This window comes from Caenorhabditis remanei, chromosome V, assembly GCF_010183535.1.
Source record: "Caenorhabditis remanei strain PX506 chromosome V, whole genome shotgun sequence".
NCBI classification, from domain to species: domain Eukaryota; kingdom Metazoa; phylum Nematoda; class Chromadorea; order Rhabditida; family Rhabditidae; genus Caenorhabditis; species Caenorhabditis remanei.
This window is the reverse complement of record NC_071332.1, coordinates 18,219,295-18,235,925: the sequence shown is the minus strand read 5'-3', so window position 1 is coordinate 18,235,925 and position 16,631 is coordinate 18,219,295. Positions and strand designations below refer to the sequence as shown.

Here is a 16,631-nt window from a genome sequence, read left to right as displayed (position 1 = left end):
ACATTAAAATATGAAAACATCACAACAGACCACAATACGCCTTTAAGGGGCGAGGACCAATCAGAAGAGCTGTGAAGATTGACGTTCGCTGATGATTGTTTTGGATTCCCAGAAAAAAGAAATATTTTAATATAATTTCACTATCAAAGAGTTCATTTACATTACCGGTGAAAAGGTTGAAAACTTTGGGCGTTTTCAGTTGAAAATGACTAAATTTGAGAGGGTGTTACGGTATTAATGATTGTCTTACAAAGTAAATGATGTATAAAACATACAGACCAAAGGTAGAGCTTCATTTTTGTAGTTGACAACTTTTTTTGTTCAGATACTCACTAGAAAGTTATGGTAATTTTAAGACGACGGCTCAAAATTCGCACTATTTCACACTAAAATTGGTCGATTTGAGGTAGAAATTACTTTGTCGACATGTAACTTACGAGTGTCCGTACAAAAACGTTGTCACCTACAAAAATGAAGCTCTACTTTTGCTCTGTATAATTCCTTAAAAATCTATTTGATGGAACAATCAGTATTACCATGACACACTCTCAAAAATGGAAAATTTCAAATGAAAACGTTCAAAGTTTACAACCTTTTGACCGGTACAGTGCATACCTTTTACATCTTCCTCCTCTTGGCTGCCGGTTTTTTGACTTCCACATCAACCTTTCGGAACGACTTCAGAATCATCTCTCGTGACATCATGACTCTCACCGGAGAAGGCACTCGGATCGGAACATTTTCCACATCCTCACACTGACACTTTTTGAACAGAGGGAGTGGGTGTGGCTTGAGTTGCTCGACGATCTTTCCTCCAATCTTCATTTTCTCTGTCTCTGTCAGCTTGTTCCAGCGACCGCGATGAGGGATGTCGATCATGTCCTCCTCCTCTTCTGTCAATTCGTTCCTCATCCATCTCTTGGTCACCTTCTCCTCTTGAATCTTCTCGGACTCAGCCATCGTGATAGTCCTTCCTTCTGAAATCTCCATTTGATTCCAGTCTTGAATTTTCTGGAAATCCTCATCGTTGAAGACAACATTGCTTGCTGGACGACTCTTTCCAGTGAGTTGTTGATATGTCTGACAAATCAAACAAAGATCTCCTTGAGCCAGTGACATTCGGAGAGCCTTGGTGCAATTTGAGCACGCCCAGCGGGGAACGAAATCGAGGTCCATGCAGATGGGGTCCCGACAGTTACATTCCTCAGTGTTGTCGGCTCCAAGGTAGAAGTTTTTGAAATTGTGGTAGAACTTGGAGACCTCAGCGATATGATAGTTTTTCATCTGAAAATCAGAAAAAGTTCGGATTTGGAAGTTCTGAGAAGAGATCTGACTGGAGAAGGTCATGGAGTCAATTTGGAGATATGACATGTGACCTATATCATTGGAAAGCTGAGAAAACGCTGATTCCAAATATGTATTTAGTTTTTGCCCTCGAAGTCTGATTTTGGAGATAAACAAGGTCAAAGTTCGGAGAAGTAGATAACTATTACCTTTTTTACACAATTGCAAAAAAAATTTCAGAACATTTTCGCGTGTCAGAAAAGTAATAATTTTCGTTTTTCAGAATTTTGAGCTAAGTTTTCTCGAGTACCAAACCTCGAGGACAAAAATGGATCTAATTGGAACCAGAATTTTCTCACTTTTCTAATGATATAAAGTACCGCTCAGAAGTGTATTCAGTTTAGTCCTTTTTCAATTGAAATGCCCAACTTTGAGAGTGTGTCATGGTAAAACTAACTGTCTAACAAAATGACTTTTTATGGGATCGAACAGACCAAGAGTAGAACTCTATTTTTGTAATTGACAACTTTACTGTACGGACACTCTTTAGAGAGTTATGATCATTTTAAGGTGACAGCTTATAAATCGCACTATATATCACTGAAATGGGACGATTTGAGTGAGAAATTACTTTGTTGATGTGTAACTTGCTAGGAAGTGTCCGTACAAAAAAGTTGCCAATTTCAAAAATGGAGATCTAGTCTTGGTATGTTTGATTCCATAAAAAGTTATTTTGTGGGTCAGTTTCATTTAAGATGACACACTCTCAAAGTTGGGCATTTTTAACGGGAAAAGGCAAAACTAAATACACTTTTGAGCGGTACCGTAGTTTACGTCCCATATCTCCAAACTGACTCCATGACCTTCCTAGTGAGAAGTGTTCCCCAAAAACTTACGACGCACTCTCAGAGTCGATCGAGCATCGATCAACAGCCCATGTTCACCCGAAAAAAGTTGACCATTTCCGATTTGCCTATAATTTTGATCAAAGATAGTATCAAGTGTCCTCAGCAAATTGGGGTACTTTTTGGCCGGGTCCGTCACCTGGGTACCTAGGAAAATCAAAAAATCGATCCCTAGAGATACAAGTAGGGACAGCATGTTTCCGATACCAAATTTTATGTAGATTTCGATTTTCAAATACAAACGCCCGTCTTGTCGGGTCACTGCCGAGATAAAAACGATTTCATGAAAAAAACCCAAAAATTTCACCATGAAGGTGTTGAGCTGGAATTTTCTTTTGAATACAAAAAATGCTTAAAATAGTGTCTACAACAATTTCCCGTTAAGATTTCATACCTAACTACTTCAGGAAAATTTTTCGAGAAATATCGATTTTTTGATTTTCCTAGGTACCCAGGTGACGGACCCGGCCAAAAAGTACCCCAATTTGCTGAGGACACTTGATTCTATCTTTGATCAAAATTATAGTGAAATCGGAAATGGCCAACTTTTTTCGGGTGACTATGGGTGATCGAACGAGTCAGAGAGTGCGTCTTACACTCTTCTCCTGAAGTTTCCGTCTCGACATGTTCTCATCCAACATCAACTTCTCAAACATCTTGAACTGATTCTCTCCCAACGGCTTGAACTTTTGAGGCAGAGTCTTCAAATTCTGGTCTATTGTCTCCAGACTCTCTCCAAACGAGTATCCTCGTTTCATCAGATTCTGGAGTGCAGTCTCAAATGGAATCTGTCCCTCGAATTGCCTCCAAACTGCTCTCCAGTATCCGTTACGACAGATATTATAGTCAATGTGCTCTTTTGGTGGTATCCACATTGCTTCCTCTCTATCAGGTCCAGTTTCGTGATTTTCCTCCATCGATGGGATCACAGCTTGGTGATTGGATCCAATTTGATTTACAGATGAATTTGCTTGGAGATATTTGGACGGTGTCTTTTCTGTGACGACTTCAGAAGTGGATCCCATCTTGTTAAAAACTGGAAACATGTCGATTTTGAGTTTGTTCTTCTGACGCTCCACTTTTATTGAATCCTTCTTTCTGAGAATAAAAGGGGCGTGGCCTAGTCCGATGGGAATCTTGGTTCCGCGTTCTGAAGAGAAACAGTAAATTTAAATTGTTTTAATAAAAACTTCTAAAAAACTCACCAACGACACCAAGACCATCACGGTAATTGGCCAGTAACTCATCGTCATCCGAATTGATCTCCATGTGCAGACGTCGACTTTTCCGATTCGGTGTCTTCTTCTGCCCTTCCGGTTGCTCCATCTCAACATCTCCAGAATCCGTCGAGCAATTCGATGGCGAAGTGTTGGTAGGTGTTAGGTTCCACACGGTGTGGTTTGGCGAGGGGGAAAAGTTTTCGCGGTCAGGTGGAGACGAGACCATTGGGGTACTTGGGTGGGGTGACTCGGAGAGCATATCGATAGTTTGATTAGCTACCTGGAAGTATATTTTTTGGGGGGAAGAAAGAGGAACAATGGGAGATTTTGAAGGATACAGATGGAAGATGGATTCGTGGAACGTATAATGCAACAACACGGAAAGAACTGCAAAAAACTTCACAAAATGGAAATTCCGAAAAAAATTTCAAGTCTAAAATTTTATGGAATTGTTTCAATTTTTAGAGTTCTACAATGCTATTAACTAGGAAAATAATCAAAGCTTATTTTGAGAAGGAGTGCAAACGCGCTTTAATGGAATAGTTCTGAAACGGAGCAGTTTCAAAGAATCATACCGCCCGTGTGAATAGAAACGCTGTTGTTTCAAATTGTCGGTGGACTGGGAAACCATCGTTTTTAGAATTCTGTCTAAACATTAGAATTCAACAGGAAACGGGAAAATCCACAAAATTCTCAAAGTTGACGTTAAAATTGACAAACTACTGCTCAAACTGAATGAATTTACAAAACACCAATATTCTTCTGTACTCAAATTGCTGCCCACAAACAACGTGTGATTCTAGGCGAGAGATACTCTAAAAATCATCGATCAACCTTTGAAAATAACAAAACAAACAAAAAAGTTGTTTTCGGAACGAGGAAATGTTCCAGAAAATCGAAAACAAAACTATTTCGCAATAACTCTTGCTCATATTAAAATTGTCAAACTTTTATGTTTGAAAAAATAAATTATGTTTCAATTTTTTGTTTTCAGTCAAACTGACAAAATTATTACTAATTATTGATGACCGATTAGATATAAAAATACACAAAAAAAAGAGGGAAAATAAAATTGCGTGTTTTTGCGCATTATCGATTAACGACCGCGCCCTGCAAACACACCAACGCAGAGAGTGCAGAGAAAAGAAAACAGAAAGCAGTCAGCACTAGGATGTGTGTAGTCCGATCGAGAAAAAACGAGATAAATCATAGTTGTCAAAGCCCGGGCCGGGCCGGTAGGAAATTTTCAAGGCCCGGCCCGGCTTCAAAATATGACCCTTTTTTTCGAATTTTTTTCAATTTTTGACTATTTTTCAGATTTTCTTCTAATTCTGAATGATAGTCAAAAATTTGACATTTTCGCGGAAAATTTCAAAAAATTTCAAAAAATTACTTGCAAAATCTCGGCCCCAATTCAAAAAATGTGCACAATTTTTCATAAATAAAAAAGTATTTTTTGAAATTTTCACCAAAAATAGTCAGAAATCCGATGTACATTCGACTTTAAATAGAAATTTGAAAACATAGTCGAAAACTCTACTTTTTTGCCCACTTAAAATTCTAAATTGCACGATAGCAACTAAAACTATTAGCGGCCCACCCTCTCTTACAACTGCGCCCCACCGCAAACGAGAGAGTTTCGGCAAAAGACGGAGAATTTTTCCCGCGCGAACAAATATTTTTACCATTTTTGACCTATTTTCGCTGTTTTTAAGAACAAATTACATAAAAACTTTCGAAAAATAGTGAAAATAGGTCAAAAACTGTGAAAATAATTGTTGGCGCGAGAAAAAAATCTGCGTCTCTCGCCGATACTCTCTCGTTTGCGGCGGGGCGCAGTTGTAACGAATTTGCTCGGCTAATAACACTACCTTATGTAACGCTACTTCGAAACAGGAGACAAAATTATTGCTCCTCAAGACTGGGACAAGGAAGTGAGAGTGGTCTCGAAGGAAATGCCCATTTACGGCGGCAGATTTAATTATCAAGAGCGGTCATTCAGGAAAAGTTTATTTCTATAATTATCGCAAGGCTTATTTGTTTTAATGCATAGGGGTGCGAGGCGTAAGGTCCGCAACGAAAAGTTTTGAATTTACCAGCCGAGTCGCGATGCGTGTGCGTCGCGTTTTTCATTGAAAGATACGAGAAACACACGCTAAACGTGGACTTGGCACTCAGCCAAGTCCGTTTTTGGCACCGTGCCAACCGCTGTGAGACGGAGCGCGTTTACGTGACCTTACGTTTTGCATCCCTGTGTTAGTGAAAACAAATTCTGTTTTACATCTGAATTATCTGATCTGATAGTCGTCGATGGATAATTTTGTTGTGTCCCTGACGCTATGAAAAAATAAAGTTTGGCCAAGGATTTTCAAAAAAAATTTCGCGGGCAAAACACTTTAGTTCAGAAATGCACTAAAGTGTTTTGCCCGCACAATTTTTTTTAATCCTTGGCCATATTTTTTTTCCAGTAACAGCATTTTAACAATCTTATTTACATTACTTTTCAATTTCTTCGTTATAACAGGCAATACAAACTCCGGTTTCACTGGGTTCTCAAGAAAATAGGTCAAACTTATTTCAATGATATTCGGCCAAAAACAGTAGTTAGGTCAGGGTGTACTGGCTTTGCACCAAAAATACTAAAAGATCAGTAATAAAAATGATTTCACTTTGAAAACTGGAATTATATGTTTTGAATAATTGCTTTAAAAGCAATAAATTTGAGAAAATTCCGTCGGTGCATTTTCGGTGCATTATCACTGGGGGTTTTCTTGAATTCTACTACAGTTTTTACCAGGGATAGTGGGTACAGTAGTAGAACTGTAGTAGATACTGTCGAAAAAATAAAGTTTTGACAAGGATTTTCAAAAAAATTTCGCGGGCTGGAACACGCAAGCGCATGAAGTTGTGGGCGGAGCTTAAACTGCAAGCGACGCCGTTCTTAATTTGGAAAAAAAACAACTAAAATTTTTAATTAAGCTTGCAGTTTAAGCTCCGCCCACAACTTTATGCGCCTGCGTGTTCCAGACCGCAAAAATATTTTTGAAAATCCTTGTCGAAACTTAATTTTTTCGACAGTACTGTAGCTTCAGAATTTTTTGTTGATGATAATGTGGCAGTTTGGGTTACGGTAGGTGGTACTGTAGAATTGTCTTCGTCGGCATCTATTGCAACTGAAGTTATCTGAAAAATGATGGTTTGCATACTGTCAAGGCCCGGCTTCAAAAAAGGAACCAATTTTTTTCAAAATTTATTTGGTAATTTTTTCAATTTTTGATTGAAAATGTAGTTTTTTTTTGTTTCACAGAATTTCTTCTAACTCTGAATGATAGTCGAAATTTTGACTTTTTCGCGTAAAAAAATCGAAAAATTCGAAAAAATTTAAATTTTCACTTTTGGCGCCAATTACCCGGAAATTGACAAGTATGACTTTACTACAGTAATATTTTTTAGCACCCTAGTAAGCTACAGTATGCTAGACGTTTCTGACTTCAATTGTCTGAATTTCTGATTTCTGATTTTCAATTTTCAAATATTTTATTTCACTCACAATCAGCACCAAAACCAACACATATGATTATGTGTCTTTCTACTTCCCCTTTATTATTTCAATTCCTTCTCCCCGCTTCTGATTTTCCCCAGATTTCATATTTTTAAATCAATTCCAAATATTCCAAACTAAAGCTATGTCTGTAGTGGATGCCGAGGAAATATTCGCTCGAACCTTTGACTATATTGCTCGTCTCATCAATGTTCCTATCTCGGTGTTTGGTATCATCACAAATATTTTTCATTTTCGAATTCTCGCACAAAAATCGATGAGGTCTAGTCCGGTGTTTACGATTATGATGGTGATTTGTATGTCGGATATAATTCAGTTGGTTTCTCAGATGGGTAATGATATAAAGGTAAGAAAAGGACATCCGGATTGTCAGATGTTGTGACAGATGGAAATTCCGAGACATTTTGAAACTGAAATCATTCAAATCTGAGAAAACCTTATGGTTACAAAGCGTCCGGTTTCAAAACGTCCCACTCAACATTTTTCAAAAAAATGTTCCCGCCCATTTCAGTACATTGTTCAATACAACCATCCGGACTATTGTCCCACTGTCGACACTTATTACGTCACGTTTTTCACGATTGTCTATTATTTTTTGAACGGGTTCTCACTATTTGTTTCCTCTTGGATGGCTGTGTTGATGGCGTTTTTCAGAAGTTTGTCTATTAAGGTAGGTCACAGGGTCTGAGCGCGAAATTCAAAAATAAAAATAAATTCAAAAAAATACAAAAAAAGAATTGCCCCCAGGCGGGATTGAACCGCCGACCTTCTGTTTACGAGACAGACGCTCTGCCACTGAGCTATACGGGCACGGTTTCGGGGTGAAAGGAAGGGAAATGATGTTTCTAAGCGATGTGTATACAGATACAGATTTCTATCTTTCAAATCATTTTTTCTTTAAAAAAATGATACAAAATTACAGTTTGCTATGAGCTCATTCTCCGAAACGTTCTCCAAAAAATCGACTGCGCATCGAATCGCCATTACAGTAACCCTCATTGCATTCTTCTATAATTTGTTATGTTGTCTTCTGAAATATTCCATAACTCCCCCAACAATAGTGCCCACGTGTCCTGGAGAGGGCCCCTATTACATCATCGGCGGCACGAAAACCAACTCGCACGCCCGTATTATTTTCACATTTTTCGACGGGATCACCGAATTGTTCCAACTGATTTTTTTCACCTATTCTACCGTATTCCTATCAAGATTTATTCGGGAAGCGTCGAGGAAGAAAGTGATGAAAAATGTGGAGGAGAGGAAGACTGAGAAGACGGAGGCGTTGATTCTGTTCACTTTATTACCCTTTTTTGCATTCATGTTTCCTACTATAATGGCCAATTTTTCGTATCCTATATTGGTAAACTTCAATCGGGTTCCGTAAGTTTTTTTTCTTTTACTAGGTTTTTGCTGGCGCATTTTCGGCGCGCTCACATATTCCTAGGGGCTCTGCACGATGAGACCAGGGATATCTTTGCAGACTCGCTCTGGTTCAATTTTTTGCGTCACCGTGAATATTCGAACTTATGTGCATACAATACCTAAACTCGAATGTTCATCATGACGCAAAAAATTTACCATTATTGTCAATAGAGCGCGACTGCATTGGAATTATTATATATTCCTTTTCAGAACCGTCGTCACAATGTCTGCTAAGATACTCACAATGCTCCAAACCATCAACGCGAGCAGTCACTCAATCGTCTGTATCCTAATGTCTTCCCAATATCGAGACGCGGCGAAAGTGAAATGTGGACCTAAGCGAATGAGGTCTACGAGTGTTTCTGGATAAGGTTTCTTGTTGAACTTAATTGTTTTCCTTTCCGTTGTAAAATAAACATTTAAATGATTACAGTTTGATTTATTGCGGAAACTAGAAAGTAGTTGTTGTGTCCAGACAAATTACATATTAGAAAAGGTGAAATAAATTTGTCATTTTGAAATAGGCAAACTCTGAACTTGGTTTCTTCTAGATCCAATTACTCCAGAAATGTCAAATATAGAATCCACAACCATTTGATAATCTTTGGATTTCCAAAGGATAAGAAACGGGCGGCAACAAGTACCGAACACTCGCACGAGACGGTCGATTTCGTTAGGGATGATAAGGGATTCTCTGAAATTTCCAGGTCACGTGTGGTGTCTGAAAATGTGCAAATGCACCAAAACACTTACTGCGTTGGATAATCAACCCCGTTTGTGAACAAATAATATCCAACAACACTCAGGATATTGGGTACAAGAAACGATAATAATAGCAGTCCAGTACCATTTTCAGAATATTTTTTCTTACATTTTTTCACAACAAACATAAGCAACAGTACGAAACAACCAAAATTCCACGAAAATTCTTGTAAAATTTCAATATAGCCGTAAGTTTTATAGATGTAGTAAGCCACTTGTCATTTTCTTCAAAATAATGGTGTGCATGATTGTCAGCACTGCACGGAGCATACGGTAGGTTTAGGAATAAAATAATCGCATTCAGAATCAAAATTGAGCTATACACAGTCGAAGCGACAAGTGCAAATATCACGTATCTCTTCGCGCCCTGCCAACTTATTTTCTTATTTCGTATTACTGTGACAGCCATGACTACAGTAATCCAATGTTCTGCAGTGCTAGAAAAGATATGAGACCATATGCTGAGAAACTTAAATCCAACATCCACGTGGTTCATATATCCGATACAATTTTTGTGTTCGATATAAGTAAGGACCGCCCATATTTGATTAATTCCAGCAGTCACTAATTGCAGCAAATCCGTTCCACAGATAACAGTAAGGAATATAAAATTTGGGATGGTGGACACTTTGAGGGATAAAACGAAAAGATGGATAAGGTTAGTGACAAATCCAAAAATAGAGAGCATAAGGTCAGGGTACTTGATAAGATAATCCACGTCGAAGTAGATGGAAGAGGTGTTGTCCAGAGACATATTAATATTTGGAAGGAATGTGGTGGAGAGAATTAAATGGAAATGTGTGTCTGGGTGGAGCCAAGATGTATAATTATATGGTGCCCGTGGCGACTGGAGAGAGAGAGAGCTTGTAATTTTAATTTTCCAAACATTCTAGTCCCTCTGCTTCCTCGAGAGGGACTTGACTCATTTTTAGTTCCTTGACACATTTCTAGTGAAGTGGTGCATGTTTTGAGACGATTTACTTAATTCTAATCTCTTGCGGTCTTTTCAGTACTTTTTTGCTTCCAAGTGCATTAAAGCCTTCTCCATGCACATTTTCAGTTCAATTCTTATATGTTCCTTTCCAGAACCATCATCACAAAGTCTGCTAAGATCATCACAATGCTACCAAACACGAGTCTGCATCCTATTGTCTTCCCAACATCGAGACGTGGCAAAAGTGGACCTAAGCGAATGAGGTCTACGAGTGTTTCTGGATAGGGTTTCTTGTTGAATTTAATTGTTTTTCTTTTCCGTTGGAATAAATTTTATATAGTTTAATCCGGACAAATGACATATTAGAAAAGGTGATAGAAATTTTTCATTTTGAAATTGGTGTGCTTTCAACTTCGATTATTCTAGATCCAACTCCTCCAGTAATATCAAATATAGAATCCACAATAAGTTGATAATCTTTACATTTCCAAAGGATAAGAAACGGGCGGCAACAAGTACCCGATACTCGCACAAGACTAGCAATTCCGTTAGGGATGATAAGGACTTCTCTGAAAATATTTAAAAGTTATTTGGAAAAACCATTCGAGTCTGGATAGTTGTAGCATGTCCTATTTAGCCGGATACCAGAGTTGAACAGAAATAAGACGGAAGTGAAATTTGTTTCGCCAGCAAGTTTCCCCTTCCGATTTTTGTGTACCAATTTCAGCTACTTTTTCTGGCTCACTGGTACCATATTATGGGATTTATTATGCTCGAAACGTAGTCAACAAAACTAGCTAACTTTGTCCACACCAGTATTACATACTCAAGCGGTTCTCGACTTGTTCGCTAGGAGTGTGGTGTTCGAAAATGCGAGAAAACACTTACTGTGTTGCATTATCATCCCCTTTTGTGAACAAACGATATCCAACAACACTCAAGATATTGGGTACAAGAAACGATAATAATAGCAGTACAGTGCCATTTTCAGAATATTTTTTCTTACATTTTTTCACAACAAACATAAGCAATAATACCAAACAACCAAAATTCCACGAAAATTCTAGTAAAAATTCAATAACGGCCATCAGGATAGTGGAGTTAGTAACCCAGTTGTCATTCTCTGCCATATAGTGTTGCAGATAACTGTCAGCACTGCACGGAGCATACGGTAGATATTGGAATAGAATAATCGCATTCAGAATCCAAATTGAGCTATACAGAGTCGAAGCGACTAGTGTAAAAATCGCGTATCTCTTGGCACCCTGCCAATTTATTTTCTCATTTCGTATTACTGTAACAGCCATGACTACAGTAATCCATGGTGCTGCAGTCAGAGAAAAGTACTGGGACCATACGCTGAGAAACTTAAATCCCATATCCACGTGGTTCATATATCCAATGCAATTTTTGTGTTCGATATAAGTAAGGACCGTCCATATTTTGTTAATTCCAGAAGTCACTAATTGCAGCAAATCCGTTCCACAGATAAAAGTAAGAAATATGAAATTAGGTATGGTGGACACTTTGAGGGATAAAACGAAAAGATGGATGAGATTAGTGACAAATCCGAAAATGGAGAGGATAAGGTCAGGGTACTTGATAAGATAATCCACGTCGAAGGTGATGGAAGTGTTGTCCAGAGACATATTAATATTCGGAAAAAATGTTATGGATAGAATGAGATGAAATTGAAAATGTGTGTTTGGGTGGAGAATTGTTTTGTAATAGAGATATATAATTATGGGCTGCCCGTGGCAACAAGAAACCAATAACTTTTGAGTTTTTCATTTCAGTTTTCCAAAAAAAGAAAACCAATTATGCTCCATCTTATAATGTTGGTATCTACACGACCACATGTCCTCCTCTAGCACCCAGTTCAGCCTTTTCGGTAATCCTTTCCGTGCACATTTTCAGTTCAATTCTTATATTTTCTGTTCCAGAACCATCATTACAATGTCTGCTAAGATCCTCACAATGCTCCAAACCATCAACACGAGTCTGCATCCTACTGTCTTCCCAATATCGAGACGGGGCAAAAGTGAAATGTGGACCTAAGCAAATGAGGTCTACGAGTGTTTCTGGATAGGGTTTCTTGTTGAAGTTAATTGTTTTTCTTTTCCGCCGGAAACAATTTTTATAGTTTGATTTTTTGCGGAAACTAGAATGTACATAGTAGTTATGCCCAGACAAACTACATATTAGAAAAGGTGAAAGATAGGCCTAGCCTGGCCCGAGTTTGTAGTATAAAAGTTCAAAATCTTGCTGTATTCAGGTTGAAAAACAAGGGAGAGTCAAAATTCGGGCGCACCGGAAACCACACTAAAAGTGTAGCGGAGGCTTAGTCTATAAACGGTAGGGCTGTAACTTGCGACAATCGCCGGCAAGCCGGCGCCGCTTATTTTGTCTGAGTAGAAAATATACTGAAACTGAATGAAAATGATAAAAACCGGCGTCAAAAACAAGTTTTGAAAATTGCATTTGCCGCAATCGCCGGTTTCATTTCCGGTGTGGGCGCCACCTTGGTGTAATCATTTCTTGCGGCTAAGCACCTAGAGTTCACGTGACAACTTTTTTTGATATAATTTTAATTACCGTAAAAACTGTATTTGAGGTGCATGCAACTTTATTGTTCAAAGGGTCTGTCGGAGTGCAACTCTATTAGAGGGGCAATTCAAATAAAGGGGCTCCTCAAATACAGTTTTTACGGTAATAATGTTTAATGTCGAACTAATTATATTATATGTATAGACTATGATAATGTATCAGCATAAATAATCAAGAATCCAAAAATAAAGTGACGTTTTTTGTCTCGTCTTTCCTTCTCTGCTCCTCTTTTTTATGGCTCACTCTCGAATGATAAGGCGCTAGGCGAACAACGAACCGACAACATAAAAGACATGCTAGTAGTGCTATCTATAGGTTTGTTGAAATTTGTGTGAAATCATTATAAACATTGCTTTTGTGAACATTATGAAGCAGAGAAACTCAGATTTTTTTAGTATTTTCAACTCTTCCCGGCTAGTCCAGACTTGCAAAGTTGCTACATAAAGCAAAAACGACAAATCTGCGGCGGACAAAGTTGATTTTTAGGTTTGCAAGTTTTGCAGTTGAAAAATTAAAATTGAGAAATAACTGCTAAACAGCAAAATCAACTTTGGCCGAAGCAGATTTGTCGTTCTGTTTCTCTTTTTTCTTCAATTAAAAAATGTTCCAGAAATTTCCCAATGCCTTTCGTCCACGATCATATACAGAGAGTTGATAAAAACCATGCAACTGGAATAAATTTTAGTTTCAACGACCGAGAAGCTCATGGTAGAATATTCCGATTCCCTAACTGGACAGAACCTCACTACAAACATGTTAGAGGGTCTGCAGGAGTATCCACAGTGGTCACATTCTCTTCCTTAGAATATTTAGTAGATGACTATTTTATATCGGTTGTTTGCGAAGATGTGGAAGCATTTGTGATACATCAACTGAAGAATTTGACTCACTTTTCATTGAATACTTTGGAAACCGATGGAGATAAGAAAATGTTAGAAACAATCATCAACAGAATGTGTCGATGTTTGGAGAACTCTTTGCAATCGAGGACACAGAAGTTAAAAGTGGAACAGTTATCTCTGTCAGTTCTCGAAATAAATCAAGCTGTATCAGCAGTCAACCTACTCGACCGTGAGATTCTACGGTCGGTTATTCTTCACTTACCGTTCGAAGATCAGGTATTCACAGCTGATGACTTCATACCTCTAATAGAAGGGCAGGGACGACAGAGGTTGGATCTGAGAATCAAGTTACATAAGTTCTCAGTGGAAGTGTTGGAGGAAGTGAGAAAGGTGAGAAATTTCCATATTTTTTTAAAGATACGGCACGGCGGAATGTTGGAAATACTCAAAATCTCATTAACAAATCTTGTCTACTTTCAGCTGCTGACCTCCACATCCAAACAACTCAACTCAATCACTATCAATTATAAAACCATAAAATGCATTGAGTTAATTGTCGAAGCAGAGCACTCTTCAGATAGAAATACTGTCAAGTTTTCTATTGATCACGCTGATGATCCAATCGAAGAAATGACAATGGTAAGTATTACCCATCCGCCGGTGGCTGACCGCTCGGCCCGGGGACTCGGAGTGAGTCTTGTTGCGACTACAAAACTTTTTAATGGTTAAAGTACAATAGAGAGCCGCCACAAATCAAAATTCCGCAACGAGACCCACTCCGCGTGTCCGGGCGGTCAGCCACCGGCGGATGGGTAATAAGTGAATGATATTGAAGAAAACAATTTTACGATTTAAGCTCAATCTATCAGACAATAAATGCCACTTGAATATCCTTGAAGTCCCATCAATAATGCAGTCAATCTCATCACATTTAGAATGTCCAGAAATGTAGGTATACTTGAAATGTCTCTTAATCAAGGAATACCCATTTTCAGAGAATCACTTCGAAAGGTGTCTAGAGGTATCCGTCAGTGTGTTGACTATATTAAACCAGATCCGCATATCCTTGTTTATTTCATGCTACTCAAGAATTCCTCGAGTGTTGTTATTGAAATGATGAATGGAAAAATTGAGGCACACTACAAGGGATCTCTGGAACAGGAAGCGGTTCGAATTGTGAATGATTTCGATTTGAATACAAGACATCAAAAAAGTCGCATGAATTGGCTATATATTGGAATGGATGAAGAAATCTGGAAATTAAAAGAAAAAGACGATTCGGTTCGGACAAAGGTTTTCAAATTGCTAAGAGATGTCCTGGCCTCCAGGACATCCCCATTAAAAGCTAAGACTTTGACGTTTGTTTTTCACTGGCAATGTTTGATGATGGATGTACTACCGTATCTCGACGCAGAAATTCTGGAAAATATTCACATACATAGGATCGAAGGAATCGATGAAAAATGTGTTATTGAATTAGATGAAATTTCGAAAACTGAGCAATGGAGCAAGGCAATACGTTTGCGGATAAATGATTTGACTGTTCAGATGTCAATTCAAGACTTGAATATTTTGAATTTTAAAAGGATAGATATTATTCTGAAAACAATGACGCAGGAGGATATTACGTATTGCAGAAAGGCAAGATATTTTAAATATAATATAATCTGAATTTAGACTAACTAGGGAAAGATCCGGGGTCTAGATGTATGTACAGTACCGCCCAAAAGGCTATCAACTTTAGCTGTTTTCGGTGGAAAATTACCAACTTTGAGAGTGTGCCATAGTAATTCTGATTATCACACCAAGAACATTTTTAATGGATCATACAGATCAAGGGTAGAGCTCTATTTTTGTAGTTGACAACTTTTTTGTACGGGCGCTTCCTAGCAAGTTGCATATCGACAAAGTAATTTCTCACTTAAATCGACAAATTTCAGTGCAAATTAGTGCGATTTTTGAGCTGTCGTCTTAAAATGACCATAACTCTCTAGGGAGCGCCCGTACAAAAAAGTTGTCAACTACAAAAATGAAGATCTACCTTTGTTCTGTATAGTTCATTAAAAATCTACTTTGTGGAACAATCAATATTACCATGACACACTCTCAAAGTTGGTCATTTTCCACTGAAAACAGCCAAAGTTGATAACCGTTTGAGCGGTACTGTAGTTACAGGTCGAAATATACATCACTAGAATGGAAACTTGTAAAAACGTTAATAGAAAGTGCTCATCTTTACACTGAGAAGCCACAAATATTTTTTCACAAAATCATTCTGCAAAAGCATAATAAATATTGGAAATCGGCGCAACCCGGGATACTGGGATCCTTCCTTAATAAGCGTCAATCAATTCAATTATATTCACTTTTTTCAGAGTCTCCCTCAATCTTCAGTATTTTTGGAATTCAAAATACGCATCAAAAACTGTTCAACCGCCGATTTTCTTGCAACACTGGGAGAACCTTATCGAATCGTCAACAATATCAAGTACATATGGTATTTCCGGATAGAGAATACCCCAGGGTATCTTCATGTGGTGCTTCAACAAATCCCTCATCAAATTGAAGGCCGTTTACAGTTTGCGAAAATCCATCAGAATAAAACTCCATTCTTTTAAATTTTTTGATGATTGAAATAAAATTTTTTATCACAATTTTAAAACCGGAAGAAATGTTTGTTGCGTCTTATCAGTAATCATTTTGTTTACAGTCCATAAAAATAAAAAATTATTTTGAAATAGATTTGCTCTCAACTTTCAAAACTTTGTTTCTTCTAGAGCGCTATTACGCTTTTGCCTCGCACTGCTGTGGCTTTCTAGGGCCTAGACGTCTTTTCCGTGCACATTTCTAGGCTCAAATTTTCCATTCCAGAACCGTCATCACAATGTCTGCTGAGATCCTCACAATGCTCCAAACTATCAACGCGAGAAGTCACTCCATCGTGTGTATCCTAATGTCTTCCCAATATCGAGACGCGGCGAAAGTGAAATGTGGACCTAAGCGAATGAGGTCTGCGAGTGTTTCTGGATAAGGTTTCTTGTTGAATTTAATTGTTTTTCTTTACCGTTGAAGTAAATTTTTATAGTTTGATTT

General features: G+C 38.0%; 4 protein-coding genes across 4 annotated transcripts; 2 read left to right on the top strand and 2 right to left on the bottom strand.

Annotated features, from left to right (window-relative positions):
- Window positions 1-618: 618 nt before the first annotated feature.
- Window positions 619-3,668, bottom strand: GCK72_021002 (uncharacterized protein; the record flags this gene model as incomplete). Its single annotated transcript, XM_053733937.1, has 3 exons — window positions 619-1,284; window positions 2,786-3,339; window positions 3,395-3,668. 3 exons carry the CDS (start codon window positions 3,666-3,668, stop codon window positions 619-621), a joined length of 1,494 nt encoding a protein of 497 aa, XP_053582850.1.
- Window positions 3,669-7,095: 3,427 nt separating this feature from the next.
- Window positions 7,096-8,763, top strand: GCK72_021001 (uncharacterized protein; the record flags this gene model as incomplete). The annotated part of the gene is made up of 4 exons (XM_003100558.2): window positions 7,096-7,317; window positions 7,483-7,641; window positions 7,894-8,351; window positions 8,604-8,763. 4 exons carry the CDS (start codon window positions 7,096-7,098, stop codon window positions 8,761-8,763), a joined length of 999 nt encoding a protein of 332 aa, XP_003100606.2.
- A 1,711-nt stretch (window positions 8,764-10,474) lies between these two features.
- On the bottom strand, window positions 10,475-11,738 carry GCK72_021000 (uncharacterized protein; the record flags this gene model as incomplete). Its single annotated transcript, XM_053733936.1, has 2 exons — window positions 10,475-10,658; window positions 10,978-11,738. The coding sequence occupies 2 exons, from the start codon at window positions 11,736-11,738 to the stop codon at window positions 10,475-10,477; spliced, it is 945 nt and encodes a 314-aa protein (XP_053582849.1).
- A 1,578-nt stretch (window positions 11,739-13,316) lies between these two features.
- GCK72_020999 (uncharacterized protein) lies at window positions 13,317-16,569 on the top strand (the record flags this gene model as incomplete). Its single annotated transcript, XM_053733935.1, has 5 exons — window positions 13,317-13,928; window positions 14,019-14,177; window positions 14,395-14,486; window positions 14,534-14,896; window positions 16,410-16,569. 5 exons carry the CDS (start codon window positions 13,317-13,319, stop codon window positions 16,567-16,569), a joined length of 1,386 nt encoding a protein of 461 aa, XP_053582848.1.
- Window positions 16,570-16,631: the final 62 nt, after the last annotated feature.